The 19,085-nt window shown below is 44.7% G+C and overlaps 2 protein-coding genes across 5 annotated transcripts in view; one reads left to right on the top strand and one right to left on the bottom strand.

Annotated features, from left to right (window-relative positions):
• The window catches only part of mob2a (MOB kinase activator 2a), a 52,821-nt gene extending 36,086 nt beyond the window's left edge, over positions 1-16,735 (top strand). For 3 of the 4 annotated variants that reach the window (XM_026364813.1, XM_026364814.1, XM_026364812.1), the window contains exons 2-5: positions 10,156-10,316; positions 11,546-11,639; positions 14,433-14,557; positions 14,861-16,735. In XM_026364813.1, coding sequence (XP_026220598.1) covers positions 10,156-10,316; positions 11,546-11,639; positions 14,433-14,557; positions 14,861-15,180 — 700 coding nt within the window. In that variant the 3' untranslated portion in view covers positions 15,181-16,735. Of the gene's footprint in view, positions 1-2,995; positions 3,216-10,155; positions 10,317-11,545; positions 11,640-14,432; positions 14,558-14,860 lie in introns of those variants that run through there. The other variant, XM_026364811.1, reaches the window with a different exon arrangement.
• Positions 16,594-19,083, bottom strand: kcnj11 (potassium inwardly rectifying channel subfamily J member 11). The gene has a single exon (XM_026364810.1). The coding sequence runs from the start codon at positions 18,342-18,344 to the stop codon at positions 17,193-17,195; it is 1,152 nt and encodes a 383-aa protein (XP_026220595.1). The 5' UTR covers positions 18,345-19,083; the 3' UTR covers positions 16,594-17,192.
• Between the last annotated feature and the right edge of the window lie 2 nt (positions 19,084-19,085).

The raw sequence follows: 19,085 nt of genomic DNA, 5'->3' as shown, positions 1-19,085 counted from the left end.
TGCACTGTGGAAAGGAAGGTGACTGTGACGTTAGCGGAGAAGAAAGAGTAAACCACCGTCCGCCAGACGATAGAATGTGCCCGTTTGTTTCCATCCACGTCAGATGTTGTGTAAGAGGGGTCCAACTTGTGCAGCATACCGAGACTGTCTCTCTGGACAGCGTCTCTGTCGCTCCTGTTCTATCAGCCTGTACCTCACATAACGTTACAAATTACAGGCGTGACTACATATTACCTGTTTAACCCAGGAAAAGGTCACTCTAAGTTAAAAGCCAGCTGCTCTTTAACTTTGCTGCCTGCTTCATTAAAGAACATTGTTCACACTTGTGCCGGGTCCAGGCCAAGCCCCAGTGATCTTGAATAGATGGCTTCTATTTTCAGTGACCGCACGGATCCAATATTTAGAAGCAAATTAATGGAAAGTTCCCCAAGCACAGGATTTCCATTACAGCTGCAAACTTTTTCTTCAGTGGTCACAAGTAGCTGTTGTAGTAGTTGAGTTTAAACTGCAACAATATGACACCGTAGTATATTCTTCTTATACACAATGTATGATAAACTATACGACTGTTCTCTTACACTAGTGCCAGTAGAGTACAGAATTTCAGCTTGGACACAAAAGTGAGTTTCTTAGATTCCTTACCGTAAGACTTAACATGTTTATACAAGTACTTAAAGGAGATGTTAGAGTGCTGAAGAACTAATAAAATAAAAGTGACTGACTACATTTTGATTTAGAAGTGGAGTACTCACTGCTGCAGACATGTTACAGTTTGTACTAAAATAAAACTGACTTTTGATTCTCAAGTCTAACTACGGTACAAACCACAAGAATCCGTGCCCCCCACCACAAACCACCCTCACACCTGGTTACAGGTCTGTAACCTCACCCCGGCTCAGCCTCGTCTGCTTACGCAGTTCAAACAAGACGCTAAGTCGTATGTTCACACCCCCACACTCACACACACACACACATAAGGCATGCCCCCCCTCCAACCCCCCATCCTCCTCCTCCTCCTCACACTGTTCTCTGTATTCTTTCTGGGCTGATGCTATATTTAGCAGCAGGGGAAAAGTTGGCGCACTGTTCTGGACTATCTCCCCTCTCCCCTGCTCCTCACCAGGAACCAATCACAAGGCTTCAGCTTCAACCCACACACCCACACACCAGACTCGAGTCCAGCTTGCACCCTTAGTGCGGTAAGCAGGTATGAAGACAGTCATGCAGGGATGAGGGTGCTGAGTGGCGCCTGTCAGACCCCCTGTCTCTTTGATTCTTTCAGGTGGTTTCTGTGGATCACGTAGGGGCTTTTAAACATAAACAGTGCGGCATGTCTGAAGGTCCTACACTTCACAGTAAACATGCTCCACTTGTAGGTCTGCAGACACCACACACACAAATTACACACTCGTATAAGCACACAGAGCCGCCTACACCCGCGCACCCTTCTTTTATTTTCATTTCTTATTCCCCCCCACCCGTATGTCTGAATGTGCATAACTCCACAGAGCCCCAAAGAGTAGTGTGCCTTTGAGCTGGGTCCATAATGCAGCAGAGATAGAGGGGAAAAACAGAGTTGTTCAAGAGAACCAGAGACCATGAGCGGGAGAGGCTAGTAAAAACCAACCACGAAAGGGAGGAGAGGTGTGTGAAGAGAGCAATAGAAGAGAAAATAAGAGAGAATGTTTGCCGAGAAGCAGTAATTACAGGGACGAAGGTCACAAGATTTCAGTGTTCATTTCCTTTTGTTCATTTTGTTCCCAAGTGTTGTTGGCTCAACTTTATTTGATAGTTAAATTAGTAATTACATCGTAGCCTTGTTTCAAATCATGTCCATATAATGAAACGGCTAAAATTATTCTAAAATTATTGTTCCAAACTGTTCCCTCAGGCAAAGTCTTTCCCCACAAACGCACAAAGAAAACGTCTAGATACTCTCAAGAGTCTACATTTGACTCTCAGTCAGACTTTGTTTGATTTCCTCGCTGGTTCCTCAGCTTGACAAAGTCATGTTTGAACACGTCCACCAGCCTGTCATTGTTGGACTCCAGGTGAAGTACACAATCAAGAGGAAGAATGTCGCCCCACAGTCCCAGCATGCACACTGCACTTAACCTGGCACCAGTTTTCAAACAAAAGGAATTTTACACACTTTTAACTGCTTGTGTGTTTGTGTGTGCACATGCACGCTGCACTGCAGGAGTAAATCTGCTGAAATTCACTCACACCAGCTTTTGAGCCAGATTGTTGTTGAGATGTATTGTTTTGACTTTATTTTATTGTTTTTGATGGCTAATTTAACATCTGGCTAACAGCTTAAAATGCATCCTTTTGGCCCGCAAAGTGATTATGATGATGATTTAATCGTAACTCAAGGTCTCGTTTGACAAAATAATTTTACGTCGGAGTGCTCCAGCCACATTTCCGTTTTAATTGGCAGTTTGCTAATTATGCATTTACAGTGATAAAATACTTGACTACTCGAGCAGCCTGGTGGCTCAATAGGTAGACCAAGGGCCTATGATGCAGACTGTTCAGTGTCTCAAGGACACACCTGTCACCAGGTGCACGTTTGAGCTAGACATGCTAGCTCCCCGGGCGCAGAGGACATATTTCATTGTAACATGTACATATCACATATGTACATACAAACGCTTCTTCTTACTTGAGTTTAGAATTGTGGGGCATTGATCTAAGGACTAATAAACAAAAATATTAAGAGTAATATGTTACTAGTTTCCCTCTTTGTGCAAACCTGTTCTCCTGCAGTGGGCATATGAAAAGTTGCAGCACCTTTTTATTTCATTGTAGTCGACCACCTGCTGCTACATGGTAAGGACGCATCAGGAAAACGCGGACACCACGTCCACATGGAGCGATTTAGACGTCACGGTGACCCGCCCATCGAGCCCTCTCCCTCCTGTGATTGGTCGACGGTGGGCAGAGGAGGCGGGTCTCCCGTGAAGTTTCACCTAAGTGTTTCCTTCAGCTGAACCATGAGTCAGTCCCACTGAGCTCCGACCCTGCTGTGATCACCACTCACCGCTCTCATATCTGAAGGAGGACGTTTTCTGACATCGTCTCTTCATGTTTTAAACTGTGGTCGGGGACTATTCCTCCTTTTCTGGAGATAAGACGGACATGCACTCTCAGAGAAACTCCAAAAACGGACTAAGTTGCAAAATGGTGCTTCAGGCTGTTGGAAAAGTACTAAGGTAAAAGTCTGAAGCTTATTTAGACTTGTTGTTTATAACCTCGGAGTAAATCCTTTAGCCTACTGTAAATTTTAACCTTTTAATCCTTTGATGAAGCTGCGACCGACCGACAGAGAGACTTATAGTCTGACGAACAATACATGTTTTCCAGCTTTCTCCGCAGTGACCCACTCGGTTTTTACATTGTTGTGTTTTTGGCGTGCTGTTCAATCCTCACCGCGTTTATTACGGTGTTACAGACGTCCGTCGACTTTAACGGGGATTGTAAAATGAAAAACGTGAAGCTACAATGTGGCCATATCTCGTTGTCTGCGTTTAAATCCGTTGTTACAGTGTCGCTACGACTCGGTGCGATAGATAAGTAGCCAGTTGTCTCTCTTCAGCAGTAATTACACAAGTATTAGGACCCTCTGGTTCCGGGGTCACAGCAATTTACCAGCCGGCGGTGAATGCCTCATTCCTCCTCCTGCAGCAGTGTCTAACAAGACTCAACAAGAGCAAGAGAAATGTGACACTGTCCCCTCAAGTCGTCTGATAAATCATTTAAAGATGCCTGTTAACGTTTTCACGCAGCTTCAAAGGAAGTTCGTCTAAATCAAACACTTTCTTTCTGCTTGTGGTAGACATAGAAATTAAAATGAATTGTGGTCAGGGTTGAGTTTAGCAAAGCCTTTTAATCCTGTCTCAGAACATCCCATTTACCATTGCAGCTTTACTGTTAACTAAGAATTATAGGAAATAGACTAAACGCATAATTTAGGGATACAGCTTTGCACTTGTCTGTTTAAATATGTCTGTTTTTTTACTCTTAAGTTAATGTTTTAGTTTGTTTTATATTAATGTGAAGCTTTTTAGGTTGCATTTTATATATGAAAGGTGTCAATTATTTATATTATATCCAGCAGCCATCCAAAAGCCACAATAGGACAGAGCAGCCCCAACAGTTAAAGAATGCATTACCTAACTTTGGAGCATTAATAGTTTGTTTGGGTGTGTCGGGCAAACATGATTAATCCCTATGGAGAATCAGTGTTACAAGGAAAATTACCCATGTCACAGCAGGTGTGAGGCAAAAAAAGGCAAATGTAAACCCAGTTTGCATATGTATTTACTCTGTATCACATGAAGAAGACATGCAGTCATTATTGAGTGTGTCCCCTCAGGGGACAGACCATCCTCATAATGCTTTGAAGTTTTCTTTTAACTTTTTCACTCTGGGGACAGGTGTGTTCTCAAACAGCAGCTCAAAGGGCAGAGGTTTCAAAAACCTATTGTCCCTTTTGAAGATGTGCAGAATTTCCACCATCTTCAGATAGTTCAACAGCCTCTAAGCAGGTTGTAATAAACAAGGCAGATGCTGTTATTGCACGGGTTATTGTTGTGTCTGTTGCAACATCTGTGACAGGTATAGACAAGTTCTGCTGCTTTTTTTTTTTTTTTTTTTTTTTCCTGTGAACTCAACCGTCTTGCTTAAGAAATGAGCTGGTTTACAAGAAATGCACCTTGAATTAGTTTGCCTACGAGGCACAAAAGGGGATTTTCTGAGGAAAATGTTAGCAAGGGAGTGTTAACAAGGATAGCTCCACTTTTTATAGCTCCACTTTTAACCCCTTTCCCCCTGCAGCGAATGGTTAATATCCTTGGCTTAGAAGCAGCCATGAAAACTAGATACAAATATATAGCTTTTAGCAGTCCTGTGCCGGGAGTGTGAATATTGGTGTGTAATCTTGAATCTCTTTCAGGATAGTGTGAAAAAATGCACACCACCCCTCTTTGTTTTACTGTTTGATTCAGTAAATGTTCAGACAGACTGACAGAGTGCTGAGAATTGTTTTCTTCATCATCCGCATCAGTCGCATCCTATCTTTCCAAATCAATGTCCAAGATAACCTTCCTGCAACAAGGTCATATTAAAGTGCTAAACAGTGGCCGCATCTTATCTGAACACGAACCCCCTTTCCTGTCAAACATGTGTTTTGTTGTGATGTTGATGAAGCTCCATTATAGTGCTGGCAGGGGGTCCTTACATACTGTGCAGGCCTGAGAGCCACTGAATGGGGTTTATCAGGGGGAAGAGGAGGTAGCCAATACTATGCTGGGGAAGTTCAATTGCTTGTGTGTGTGTGTGTGTGTGTGTGTGTGTGTGTGTGTGTGTGTCTGTGTGCACTTGTTTAGGTGGGCGTCCTGCCTACAATTCTCATTTACTGATTTACAGTGCTGCAGACTCCCCTGGTGATGCTCCTGATTAAGTAGTGGCAGCAGGCATTGCTTTGTTGTTGTTTCATTCTTATCTCTTCTTTCCAGAACTGAAACACATGAGTAATTGTGTGTCAGTGCCCTTACACTGAAACTTCACGGGCTACTCTGACAGAGCGCTTCTCTGTAGACTTTAACACTGCAAGGCTGAACATCTGGTTTAGTCCATGCTTAAATCTGTCTCTTTTTAGCCCTGTAATGGCTGCTGTGGTTTAGCTTTGGTGTACTTAGACTGCCTGTTCTCCTCTGTCTGTGGTTTTTTGGGAAAAAGAGCCTCTGAGTATATTCAGTTTGGGGCCTAAAATGGATCAGGAGGCCAGACTTGGAGAAAATGGGTCCTCCTGAAGTTGCACTTTTTAATGTAGTGGCAGAGCTCATTCAATCAATTCTAGTGTATCATTAAAGACTGAAGCGACATCCTGTTATTGATGATCTTATTACAGTTCTTTTAACCCTGAATGGTTTGAACCATACAGTGATTTGACAGTGGAGAGTAACTTCCTGACAGTTGATTGATTCTTTTTCCAACCTGTAAGATGTTTGTTTTTTGAAGGTCAGGTCACTTACAGGTTTTGATTTCTCTTCTCTTTTGAACTCTTATTCTTGTATGTAGTGCTTATTTTCATATCTTTATCATTTACACTGGTCTGTATGGTCAATAGGAACATATCTTTGCGCCTTGTAGTGCACCTTTTTGGTCTAAAGAGATAAAGAAAATGTCCTATGGTTCTGCTCTCAGTCCTGACTGAAAATAAGGTTCTGTTCCCTGTTTGACATTGATTTCTTTTGTCATTGCCACTACATTAGCACTACCTAAACTATTCATGTTGTATAGTTGTTAGGCTCAAAGCAAATATCTTGAATAACTAAGAAGCAGCCACCTGAGAGAAGATGGCACATGTCTTTGTTTTCCATGTTAGATGATTGCCATGTTGTCATGTTCACCCTTGTAGATCACATCAGCTGTATCCCTATGCCAATGCGATACAGAAAGTCAACCCATGCAACAATTCTGCAATGTCTGACTTGGCAAGAACCACAGGCCTAGGGGGAAAGTCATTACATGGGTTTTGCTAAACGGTTTCAGAGTTTAGTTGTGTTCAAATCACCAAAAAGAGCCAATAAAAACATGAAATCCATCCAGTGCTTCTGGTTTATACGCCTAAGCATGAATGCCTATGTTCATGAAACACATTCATAATTTCGTGTTGAGGTGATAACTAACTATGGAAAAATCAGTCTGCATGGTTTGAACGTTTCCTCTGCTGAAGCATGAGGGAAGAGAAGGAGGAGCTCTTAACACACAAATTGCAGTATTATAGAGAAAGCACTCAAGCTAATTCTCCAGCATAACTCTGTAATGTGGCCCCAAGTGATTCCAGCATTAATTGGAACCACGTTCTGGTAAAGAGACAAGCTTGTGGCGTACCTGCCAGAGGCCTGCTCTTTTTACACCCAGTGCATTCAGGAAGCACACAGTGAGCAAGCATAGAGCAGCCAATCTATTCACCAGAGACCAAAGAGATGTATGTTTCACGCTAAAATCAGGGCTGAACAGTCTTGGCGGACAAGTGCTTGCACAAACACACTCTCTCAGACCAGACAGGACTTGCTTCTTCTGAGTTTTCTTGAGGTCCCTGGTGGAATCAGGCTCATGACACAGCTGTTGTGACCAGCTGGGTCGGCAGTGAAAAGGGAACGGGGGTCTACAGCCAGAGTCAAGTGTGTGTGTGTGTGTTTGTGTGTGTGTGTGTGTGTGTGTGTGTGTGTGTGTGTGTGTGTTTGTAGGCACAGGTGTGTGTGTGTGTGTGAGTGACATAGTGGTTGTGTTGTACAACAGAAAGGACAGTGAGTGGAGAGACGATCAGCAGAGGCTGGGGGATGTGGTGTTACTGGGAAAAGTGAAAGGGGTGAGAGAGTGGCCAACAGACAGAGTTGAACAGCTGTTGTATCTTGTCACTCCACAGCTCTGTAGCGTGGACCTCCTAATCACCTGACTATACAACCATGTTTCCTCGTTGTTTTTATTGCAGGTAAACAGCAGTGTGACTAACATCCTGTTTCTCACCCTCCGTGTCTACTTGAAAAAACACTTTTCACACATGGTTTTCTCATAGCTTATAGTAGACTGTGTCATTCCACCAAGCCTGACCAGGTTTTCTGGATTGCAAGCCTGTGACATAAAGTGGTTCTTGTTGGTGCCAGGCAGACTGTGGCTGCCCCCCAGCCCAGAGACATGTGCCTGGCCGTGGCCACAGTTACCCTTCCACTTCTGCCTTCTGGCCTGCCCTGATCTGGTGAGGAGAAAGAGGCAACTGCTGCCTTTTATGGTGAAGACTTGTCTGGGAGAACTTTACCAAGAACAGACAAAGCTGTGTGTGTGTGTGTGTGTGTGTGTTGTACTGAAGGCAGACTATGTACGCAAGAAGGGAGGAGAGCTGGCATAGAGGAAGTTTTCTTTAATCTAAAATAAACTAATGGCTCCAGAATTTCACCTCCCTTCACCACACAAATGTTCACAAGAAGTGGAGGAGGTCATTTTATGGAAATTATGAAATTACAGAGGGAGGGAAACAGGAAATAGCTCAGTGAAACAGAATGTTTTCTAAAAAGGGGGGAGGGATTAAAGGCATAAAGATGAAGGCAAAGGGATGAAAAGGGAGGGCAAGAATAAGACTGTCGGGCCTGAGGTTTTCCACCGTGAACAATACACTGTTTGGACAGGTGACCCTGTCGCCACGAGGAGGAAAAGAAGAAGAAATGTGGGTAGAAAATGAGCAGAGCAACAGGAGAACAGAGGTGAAACAGAAAGTGGCCAGTCATCAATAATTAGCCACGAGTGTAATGTGCGGTGTCCTTGGTTTTTAATTGAGGCCAAAACAAGCTCAGGTAGTGCCTGGAAGGAAGAGCCAAATACTCTGATAAATCATTACCCCCCTAAAAACAAATATAGAGCACGTCTGTGAATTTAGCTTCTGTGTGGCTTTTTTTTTTTTTTTTAACAATACAGCGGAGTCGTCTTAAAGCTCAAGCACTTCTCTTGACAGTTAAATTAGATGACACCAGAGATGTAAAGGGAGCGGTGTGGGGGTAGGATTCTTAAACATTTACAGAGTAAAAGCCCGGGGGCTTTGTATGTATCCACATGTTGACTAGCCTTCCTTTGTTTGCCGAGGTGGAAAACAGGACGACACTTTCTGGAGAGTGGACTTAGACTGCACAGGGCTTTTGAGCACTGTGCTCTGGCCAAGAGGCCTCATGCTCCACAGTCCTGTCATGTTTTGTAAGTGTTTATTAGTTCCCATGGATATCCATTGGGCAGGTGTCGATCTGCCTGCTCTCCTCGTTCCTTTCTCCCCCTCTGCTCTCACTCCCTCTCCTGTTCTCGAGCCTTTCTGTCTAAGTATATTCTGAGATGTCTGGCTGAATTTGAACTGTGAGCATAAGCCCTTTTTCCTGCAGTAATCCAACCAGTCATTTCCGTCTTTCCTGTAAGCTCCAGTGTTAGTCTGTTAGAGCCTGAGTGAAATCGAGAAGGGTCTTGGCTGCTGCTGGAAAATAGTGTTTATGATCCCTCATCATTACTGCTGTAAGAACAGCTCTACTCAGTCCAGGAGCCAGAGCTGCCGTCTTTCATGAGCGGTCGGAGGATCTGGGAGTGCATCTGTGAAGGGGAGGGGAAAAGCAAGCACCAAAAACACATGGCTGGATCATTGTATTTAGACAGAGGGTGTGGAGAAAGGAGGGATGAGAAGTAGAGATAAAGGGTATGAATGAAAGACCTACAGGAATAAGGATGAAGATAAGCACCATAAATTTAGGGAGCATACTGCAACTCCCTTGTTCTTACGCAAACACAAACAGCAGCAGCAGCAGAGCCGGGAGGAATGTAGGAAAGGATGTGTGGCACAGGAATTGACTTATTGTAACATTAAACACAATATGGATCAGCTGTTGTTGGTCATTTCAGAGACTCGAAGAAGGGACATTACTGGGCTGTCAGTTGTATTGGTCTCCACTTTGTGCCAACCTTTGCAGACCACTCCGTTTATCTGTTTCACTCATGGATGAATCCATTGCGCCTTTGACCCCAGATTGCACTGAACTTACTGATATAGATTTAGAGCAGGGACTGGGGGAGGAGAGGTTACAACCCTGGAAGTGCAGGAAGAGTGTGATATGACATCCCTGTGCTAAAACTAGCAGTGGAAGTACAAGGCACAGGGGACGGCTGTCTGTGTGGAAGCTATAGCACTAACATTCATTCAGAGGTCACTGGTAGGGGTTAGTCACAGCAACAGAGATTTCTTTGTTTGGTCTGTTTAGGTTTCTGTGAATCCGGTGTTTTGTTTAGCTATACTGTAACACACTGTAACCCAAATACCAAATCACCAAATAACTTTCATAAGCTTTTCTGTTCATCAGGTTCAATTTTACTACAGAATCATCTTAGTCATTCAGTATTTGCTCAGCATTAATTACATTTCTGGATGAAGGCTGCATGTTTTTGCAGAGCGAATCTTGGAATTTGACAATGTCTTGACTAGATGTCAAGCAAAGAACTTGCATTGTTTAGTGCCATGTGAAACAGTAAATGGGCCATTTGCATCAATTTAGCACTATATTTTATCAGCTCAGGTCCTTTGCAGCTCTGTAATGTGTCCTTCTGTCTTCTGCTTTGCAGGAAATCAAAGACGAAGCCAAATGGAAAGAAGCCTCCAGCAGAAGAGAAGAAGCAGTACTTGGAGCCAGAGTTCACAAAAATCCGTGTGGTGGACTTCGACCTCAAGGAGCTGGTGGTGCTGCCCAGAGAAATAGACCTCAATGAATGGCTAGCAAGCAACAGTGAGTGGCCATGTCCAATATCTGTAGAGTACATGGAGCACAAAGAAAGCAATTCAAAATGAACATTGTTAAAATATAAAAAGGGCAAATTTTCTTATTTAAGGAACGTAATTCCCTCTGTCTTTTCTCTGACTAATGTAAAAATTTCCTCAGGGGTTAGGAATTCTTTTTCCAAGTTGGTGTGCACTTGTCATCTGTAAACGACAAGATGTTCCAGTGGTGCTGAGAGCTAAGCCTTTAACATGATCCAGGCCTGGTACCACAGCCTGTACCCAATAACACCACACACAGCGCTTCTTTAAACACTGTTGTTTGCTTGGTGCAGCTATTTAACTGTTACTGAGTTACCAGGCGTGATCAGTCTCGGGAGGTTTTTGTTTTGTCCGTCTCCCTGAGTTTGTTTGGTACGACTGTTGTTTGCTTGGTTTCATTGCATTCGTGAGAACCAAGACTCGGGAGTTGGGAAGAATCACAGTTAAAGTTACTTCATACACCACTGCAAATTCAGCATCATGGCATTCAGAAAAACACAGACCAATTAAAGCCGGCATAGTTCAGTTCAGTGGCCCAAACATTCTTACATAAAACGGGTTTTCACACCTCCCAACCTTCTTTAGACAGGAGCAGTGTAATAGATACAATAACCGGGATAAAATTAGCAACAGCAAATGTGAGCAGAGCGAGCGGAAACAGTTAGAACTGCAAACATAAACCCAAAGTTAGCCATTGCTTTTATTTTCCACCTTATTAAAACCCTTGTTAGCTGCAGGTTTAAACAGAAAGTGTGACTCACTTCTGTGCTGCATGCAAAACTGTTCCACATCACGTTCCTAATGCACATTTTAATTTAAAAGTCAGTCTCCAAACTTTCATTTTTAGCACAACAACTTACTCAGCACAGTAGAAATTTGTTTCAACCCCTCCAACATGAGAGAAGTTAAACTGACTGACTGAAATAGATATATTTCTTCTCACTGAGTAAACTCACAGTGCTTGGGGATAAAGCATTGCTATGAGGGAGTTTCCCCTCACAGAAATGCACGCATGACCTGTCCCGCTGATTATACTGGCATTGTCCAGGAGAACGTGACATGACACAAATAGTCCACTTTAATGTTGTATCAGGATTTTAATCATTAATTCACACTAGTCTGGCATGCAACAGTATTTAATGGTGCTCATAGACCCCACAAACTGAATAACGTGCTGTGATCTCTTCTTTGTTTCAGCAACAACATTCTTCAACCTTATCAACCTGCAGTACAGCACCATCTCAGAGTTCTGTACTGGGGACACCTGTCAAGCAATGACAGCCTGCAACACGTAAGTTATCTCCACCGCTGTTGGTTTATTCATTGCTCACCTGCCGAGACCCCATTGGTTTATTCATCAGAAATCTAGTTTCCCCATTTGTTTATTCATCAAGGGATATTTCCCCCATTCAGGGAAACAGGGGGACGGATCACAACCCAGAGAGTTGCACTGATTTAGATGTTTTACCTGCAATCTTAATATATACAATATTCAAACGCAGTCTAAATTTCAGCTAAAGTGAATACGAGCACGAAAGATGGCATATTTTACTGATCAGGATCCTGTTGATTGACACCGTCTTAATTGTTGAGATTGTCATAACTTTTGAAGATGCATGGATTTTCAGTGGCACCACAGAGATCAAAAAACAGTGAAAGAATGACTTCATGTGTTTAACATTTGCTTTACTTCGCACTTCCTAGAGAGTGCTGTGGTCAAAGTTGAGCAGTGGATATGTATCCAAAGAACTATCTTTTTAAACTCTGACCGTTTGTTTGCTTGACTAAGCAAAGCTCTAGGTAAAACACTGCATGTTCATCAAATTCTTGAGTCACCAGACAAATTCTTTTTTTAGTAGTGTGGTGTAGCTGCAGTTTTCTGCAAAGTTGGTTAGTTACCAGTGTGCAATAGTTTGTTACGGGCAATTACACCATTGAGGCCTTTTGCATGCTAACAGAGGGGAGGTGGCGATTAGTATTTACTCAACTAGTTTGCCCTGTCAGGGCGGGGTGCCGTCTTTATGTGTGAGCCCTTGTCTCTGGAGAGAAGTCTTCATTTCCACTGTGTATACTTATAACTGGAAAAACCTGATTGGCCACACTTCTGAGTAACCACTAAACTCACTAAAGAGCTCTTAACACAAAACAAGTGCTCGCGCTCACCCTGGACAAAAATATGGTGCTGAGATCAGTGACAGGTGACACAGCCGTTGAGAAATGACACACATGTGACAGATGCGAGAGAGAAACCTGTCACGAGATCACCTCTGTCAACAGGGAAGTTTTCCACTTTTGTCACCTTAATCTACTGCCTCTAACACACACCCTGAGAAATGCGGAAAAAAACATGCTTTACCTGCTGCATGTGACGAGAGGAGGCTGTGAAGCAGGGAAGTAATGTGCTAATTAAGAAGAAGACAGATTTAATCTTTACACTTGGTCTCACAGCTTTACTCTAGATTGAATTAATGTATTTTAGTTTGACAAGATCTCTAAATCCACCATTTATGATTATATCTTCCTAATGGTGCCTGATGCCTGCTCCCGGCCCTTTCCTGCCCTTGCAGGACCTGGCATCCGTTCCCCCCAGTGTGGTGAAAACAGACTGAGCCACAGTCACACCAGCGTCAGTGCCCCTGCCCAAAGGCAGAGCTCAGCACTATTTTTGGAAGAAAATCTTTCCATGAGCTATGAGGAAACTGAACAATTTGGTGGCTATGTAGACCCTTTTTTTTCTGTGTGTGTGTGTGTGTGTGTGAGAGAGAGAGAGAGAGAGGGGGAAAAAGAGATAAGCTTTGTTAACAAACGTGTTAAATCATTTTGTCATCATTTAGCAAAGAGCAATTTACTAAACATGAACTAATCATTTAGCTTCATAGAAAAACAATACATCTTTCAAAGATGAGGTCTGTGCAGGTGCAGCCGCATATCATCAAATACATTTCACAAGTCTCTATTCCCGTCTTGGGGACATTTCATCACCACCTTACTCCACCCATACCACCACCACCACCCTACCCCTGTCAAATTAAAACCACTTAGGAGACTACTGAAGAAATAATACTGCATTTAATAAAGAAATGAAAATGATACGGGAAACCAGAGGAAATGTTTATAAAATACATTTAAAGTCAGAAAATGACATTTTGACTAAAATGCTGCTGAGCCACAGTTCAAATGTTCTTTAGCAGTAAATAAACAACCTGTGTATTAGTAGTTTTATCCTATCTGTGCGTCTGGGTGGGTGTGCAGGAGTGGAGAACATGTTTGTCGTTCAGTCTGTGCCTCTCCCCCACACACAAACACACTGTCTAATCCCGTGTGAGTAAGTGTATTGCAAGAGTCTGGTATTGGTGCTGTGGTCCTGTGGGGTCATGTCTGTGGACACTTCACATTCCTCAGGATTTGTAATGTCTGCTCCCTTGTCTCCCAGACCAACACTAACGGCTACACCCACTCGCACATTTCCTCTCACCTTATTCTTCTACATATTAATTGACCTTTCCACTTCACAGAGTCTGTTTCCCGCTCCTCCCTCGTTAGCTCGACCTGTACTGCTAGTTTGACTAGCTCTTTGCTGCTGACCTGCTGGTTGACCTTTGTTAGCCTCACGTGACAACTGTCTGGGTCCCTCCCTCCACAATCAGCCCAAGGAACAAGGAAAATAAAACTCCAGGGAACATAAACAAAAACACACTAACGGGATTAGTGATAAGAATAAATGCAAATGTTGTATCCCTGGACCAAACTGCATCTTCTAATCTGTGTCAGAAAGGTGGATGTCACTGTGAGCATGGGTTTTTCCTGAATGAGGAAATAGAGCAGGTGTTGTCTCATACGCCAGTTATGTCTCACAGGTCACCTGGATGTTGTTTCTCTTCCTGTTTGACTAAATCATTTAACTTTTTCATGTTCCAGGAAGTACTCCTATTGCTCTCAGAGCTGCTCCTACTTTACCACATTCATAGTGAAACTGTACTATCGCAAATTTTTTCTCAATGGCTGATGTTATTTTAATGTTTATAAAATACATTTAACAGCAGGGATTGAAAACAAGATGTTTTCTTTGTCTCTCTCTTTCTAGGATATACTACTGGTATGACGAGAGGGGGAAGAAGACGAAGTGCACTGCTCCACAGTATGTCGACTTTGTAATGAGTCTTTGTCAGAAACTGGTCACAGATGAGGAAATCTTTCCTACAAAATATGGTGAGGATCACTCTGGCTCCAGCCCTGCAGGGCCCCTCAACTCTTACTGACTCTGAACTGACTAATGTTGTACTGCTAATGCCCCCTGCTGGCAAATAAAAAATACTCCAATAAAGTGCAAGCTTGCATGTGTTCACATCTGAGAAATTTAAATTAGTAATATTTTTTTCCATTAAATTGTGACAGAAATGATTAATTTTAGCTCATCGATGTAGCAGAGTGCTGTTGAAATCTAAAAACACACTCATCAAAACAGATTTGGACTCTGTTGCTAATCCTTGTCTCTTTCTTGTCTCTATTCAGGTAAAGAGTTTCCCAACTCCTTTGAGTCCTTGGTAAAGAAGATCTGCCGGTACCTGTTCCACGTGCTGGCTCACCTCTACTGGGCGCACTTTAAAGAGACGGTGGCTCTGGACCTGCAGGGCCACTTGAACACTCTGTATGCACATTTCATCGTTTTCGTAAGGGAATTCAACCTGGTCGACCCCAAGGAGACCTGTATCATGGACGACCTGTCCGAAATCCTCTGCACCCCCGCCCCGCCACCTGCGCCTCTCCCGGCCCCCTCCGCCCCAACCTCATCGCCCTCTCCCTCTTCACAAAACCACGTGACGGAGAGATGAGCAGAGGGGGAGGTGAGACAGTAGCCCCGGGGGTGATAGAAGATAAGATGGAGGAGAGAAGGAAAGACAGCCTGGCCCCCCTCCTCAGTGCCAGCAGGACTCATGAGACCTTCCACTACCCTTTATATTTCGCTATGACACCAAGCAGCCAGCCGGAGGGAAGGGGGTAGGGTTTTCCGGGGGGGTTTGGGGTGGCGGGGAGGGGTTTGTCACGCCAGCAGGAATTGGCGTGAGCGTTTCTCCCAGGGGCAAATCCCTCCCATCTTCTCTGCAATTTAAACTAGGAACAAAAAAGTATGTGTATGTTTTATTTTTGGTTTTATTTCACTTTTTTCCCCCCGTTTTCCTCAGTTTTACTTTTTGTTGGTTGGGGGTGGTGCAGTGTGTCTGTCGGCCCTACGCCTCCCTCTATCCTCTACCTAACATACAGTACAGGAAGGGGGCTCTGCTTTGCTTCAACCTACTATTGTACAGTGTTGTTGATGTGTGGAGAAGAGGCACCTCTGCTCACCTGCAGGCTTGTCCTTCCCTCTTGCAGCAGTGGGAGGCGGCCTGCAGGCACACAGCCACTACGCTGGGCAGTCGGGAGCCACGTTACTGCCTGAAGGGGCGATACTAGCCAATCACTGTTTGGGTTGTTTATGTGCGGGATGATTAAAGCGCTTCCTACTCAGGACCTGAGAGATTACGTCACTGCTGCCAGAGAGAAGTTCCTCTCTTTTTTTCCCTAATTCTCTATCCCTTGTTCTCCAGACTGATCAGTCCTCCATATAACAGACCATGTTATGCTACAGTACAGTCACATAGTTACCTGGTGTAGCCCTAACAAACCTGTCCCAGCACCTACCTGTGGAGGGCAGCAAACGTGGAGAAAGCCGCAGAAACAGGGAGACGGAGAAGAGAATACAAAGATTGTATGTTAGATCTTTAATCTGATCAGAGAATCGACACTTTGAGACCGACTGGTGCCCACATGTGGCTGAATCGGAGCCGTTTCTGATGTTTAGCATTGCGGCAGCCCCATAAAGATTAACACCACTCACCCAGCAGCACAGAAGGACAAAGACATGAGGTAATGTCTGCAGGCCCACAGAGATGAGAAGAGGGGTGAGGGTGAGCGGGTGGAGCTGTTCTGCTGTTTGACAGCCACCAGTACTCCCAGTGCAAAACTGAACATCTTCAGTTTTTTTTGTTTTGACCTATCCCTTTAAAGTTTTCTTTTTAAAAAGATTATCAGAGTAAGATTAGTTCAGAAAAAATAACAATAATGGTATCATTACACGTGTATAAAAAATGCACAGTCTGCTTGGACTTTACAAAGAATCGCAAGCGGGTTCTGTCAGACGTAGCCTCTCTGTGGAGGAGGATTGGGTTTATAATTCTCCATTTTTATTTATTTTACTTTGTTTTTAATTTTTTTTTTTTTTTTTTTTTTTATTGCAGGGTTCTTCAGTTCTGGCTATCGTTTTTATGTATTTTAATTATTAACTAAGTTAAAAGCAATTTAATATTTTAAGCTCTGCGGATTATAATCTAATAAAAGAGAGAAATGCCACTCGGTCTCGGTGTGTTTTTTATTTACATGTTTGTGTAACTGATGCTTGAAATGACAACATGAGATTCTGGGCTCTGTTTTAGATATTGATATTGGCCACAACAGCAGTATTATAAGTTGTTGGAGTGCCCCACCTGTCCACCCACAGATTTAACATGAAACTTTGTTTATTGAGTTTATATACATCATATGCAGCCACTCTCATTAAAAAGCATAAGACCCATGCAAACTGTCATTTCCTCTGCTCGTGTAACAGTCACACTTCACAAACCCCCGTTCATTCTGTGCTGTTCATACTGTCCCTGAGAAAAAGCACATTTCTTACTGCATAGAGAAATCTGATGTGAATTATCTCATTTATTATAAAATAAATATGATCCTGACACTTCATACCCTCACACTTGAACAACTCCCCATATAAACTGCCAGCAGACTTGGTTCACAGTTCCTCAGTCTGCTAACTCTCCATCCTGGACTTGCGGTTCGCTGCCTTCCGTCTTCTCACAGACGCCCGCAAGGTGGCGCCCTCGAACAGTTTAAACCGAGCGATGCCCCCCGCGTCATCCAGTCTCTTGGCGCTGCAGCTCGGTGTCGGGACCTTTACGGTGTTACCGAACTTGGAGTAGTCCACCGCGTACATCCCGTCCTCCTCGGAGACCGTGGGCACGAAGCGCTGGCCCCACAGGATCTCCTCCGCCACGTACGAGGTCCTGGCCTGCGTGGTGATGCCCGTGGTCTCCACCACCCCCTCCAACACCACGATCACCTCGATGTCCTCGTGCTGCAGGTCACACGCTGACACCTCGTACAGGGGGCTGTGCTTGTCGATCACGTGGCAGATTATGAGGGGGGACACCAGGAAGACGCCGTTGGTGCCCACCGGGTTATCCATGTGGATGTCGATCTGATCCAGAGGCACCACCTCGCCCTCCTCGGTGGTGCTTCGCTTAACCACCTGCATCCGCACGGTGGCGCTGATGATCATGCTTTTCCTCAGGTCCCCGATGCGGATCATGAAGCACAGCTTGTTGTTTCTCACGGAGATCACGGCGTGCTTGCTGAAAATGAGCGTCTCTGCGCGCCGGTTGGCCTGTGCGGTCTTCATGAAGATGCAGCCGAGCATGATGGCGTTGATGACGAGACCGACGATGTTCTGCACGATCAGGATGACGATGGCGGAGACGCACTCCTCCGTGATCATGCGGCCCCCGAAGCCAATGGTCACCTGGACCTCTATGGAGAAGAGGAAAGCGGAGGAGAAGGAGTGAATGTCCGTTACGCACGGGACAAAGTCGTCCCCTCTCTGGTCCAGGTCGCCGTGCGCAAAGGCGACGAGCCACCAGATCATCCCGAAAAGGAGCCAGCTGCACAGGAACGACATGGTGAAAATGATGAGTGTGTGGAGCCATTTCAAATCTACTAGAGTGGTGAAGACGTCCTGCAGGAATCGACCCTGTTCTCGGATGTTGGTGTGCGCCACATTGCAGGTGCCGTTCTTGGAGACGAACCGAGCTTTCCCCGGTTTGCTCTTGAACCTGGGCTGCAGGACACCCTCAGCCAAACGAGTCAGCACGTAATCCTCGGGGATGAGTCCTTTCCTGGACAACATAGCGCTCCCATGCTACGCATCCACAGCCCCTCTTTGGCTTTTCAAGTTCTCTCTCTGCCCGGGGTGAAAGATGGCTTCTCCTCCTCTCTCCTGGTGTCCTTTGTTGCCACTCGGTGCCCACCGGCGTCAGCTCCTTGGCAGCTGTCGGGCGGAGGAGAGTGTCGTTGCCGTCCCTGTTTTCTGGAGGTATGTGCGCGCCTCACGTTTCCTCCAGACCAGGCGCTCCACAACCGAGAAGTCCCATGAGAAGATTCTTCTTCCAGCTCCGCAGCTGCCGCCGTCACTCACACCGCCGGCTGACCGGGAATAACTGTGCCACGCTGCCTCGTACCATCGTGATTCGAGCCACCGGTGGTGGTGGTGCGTAAGCGACATTCAGTGAAATGGAAAATGTGTCTGAAGGAGCATAACGAGCCTCTGAGCCGAGTTTGATCACATTTGGATGAGAAGGCAGGCTCATGTGGCGCAGTTGGCTGGATGCTGACTCCGCCACTTCTCTGTAGTTTGGTAACGTGAGATGGAGACGCTGTGAGGTGGAAAGGCAGTCCCTCCCTCCACCATCTCTGTGGTGCCCTTCCTGTGATATTCAATGAGAATGCACGAAGGGGGGGGGCCCCATTACGCAGTAAAACAATTAAGTTGTACAGTTTCAAGAAGCCGAAGACAGCTCATGCATTTATAAAGGATTAAATACACACCACAGTAAATCACCCTGAGGCTGTTTGGTAAAAACTTCAACAG

Source organism: Anabas testudineus, chromosome 6 (assembly GCF_900324465.2).
Source record: "Anabas testudineus chromosome 6, fAnaTes1.2, whole genome shotgun sequence".
Lineage (NCBI taxonomy): Eukaryota > Metazoa > Chordata > Actinopteri > Anabantiformes > Anabantidae > Anabas > Anabas testudineus.
Note: the sequence above shows the minus strand (reverse complement) of the source record. Positions and strands in the feature narration are given on the sequence as shown.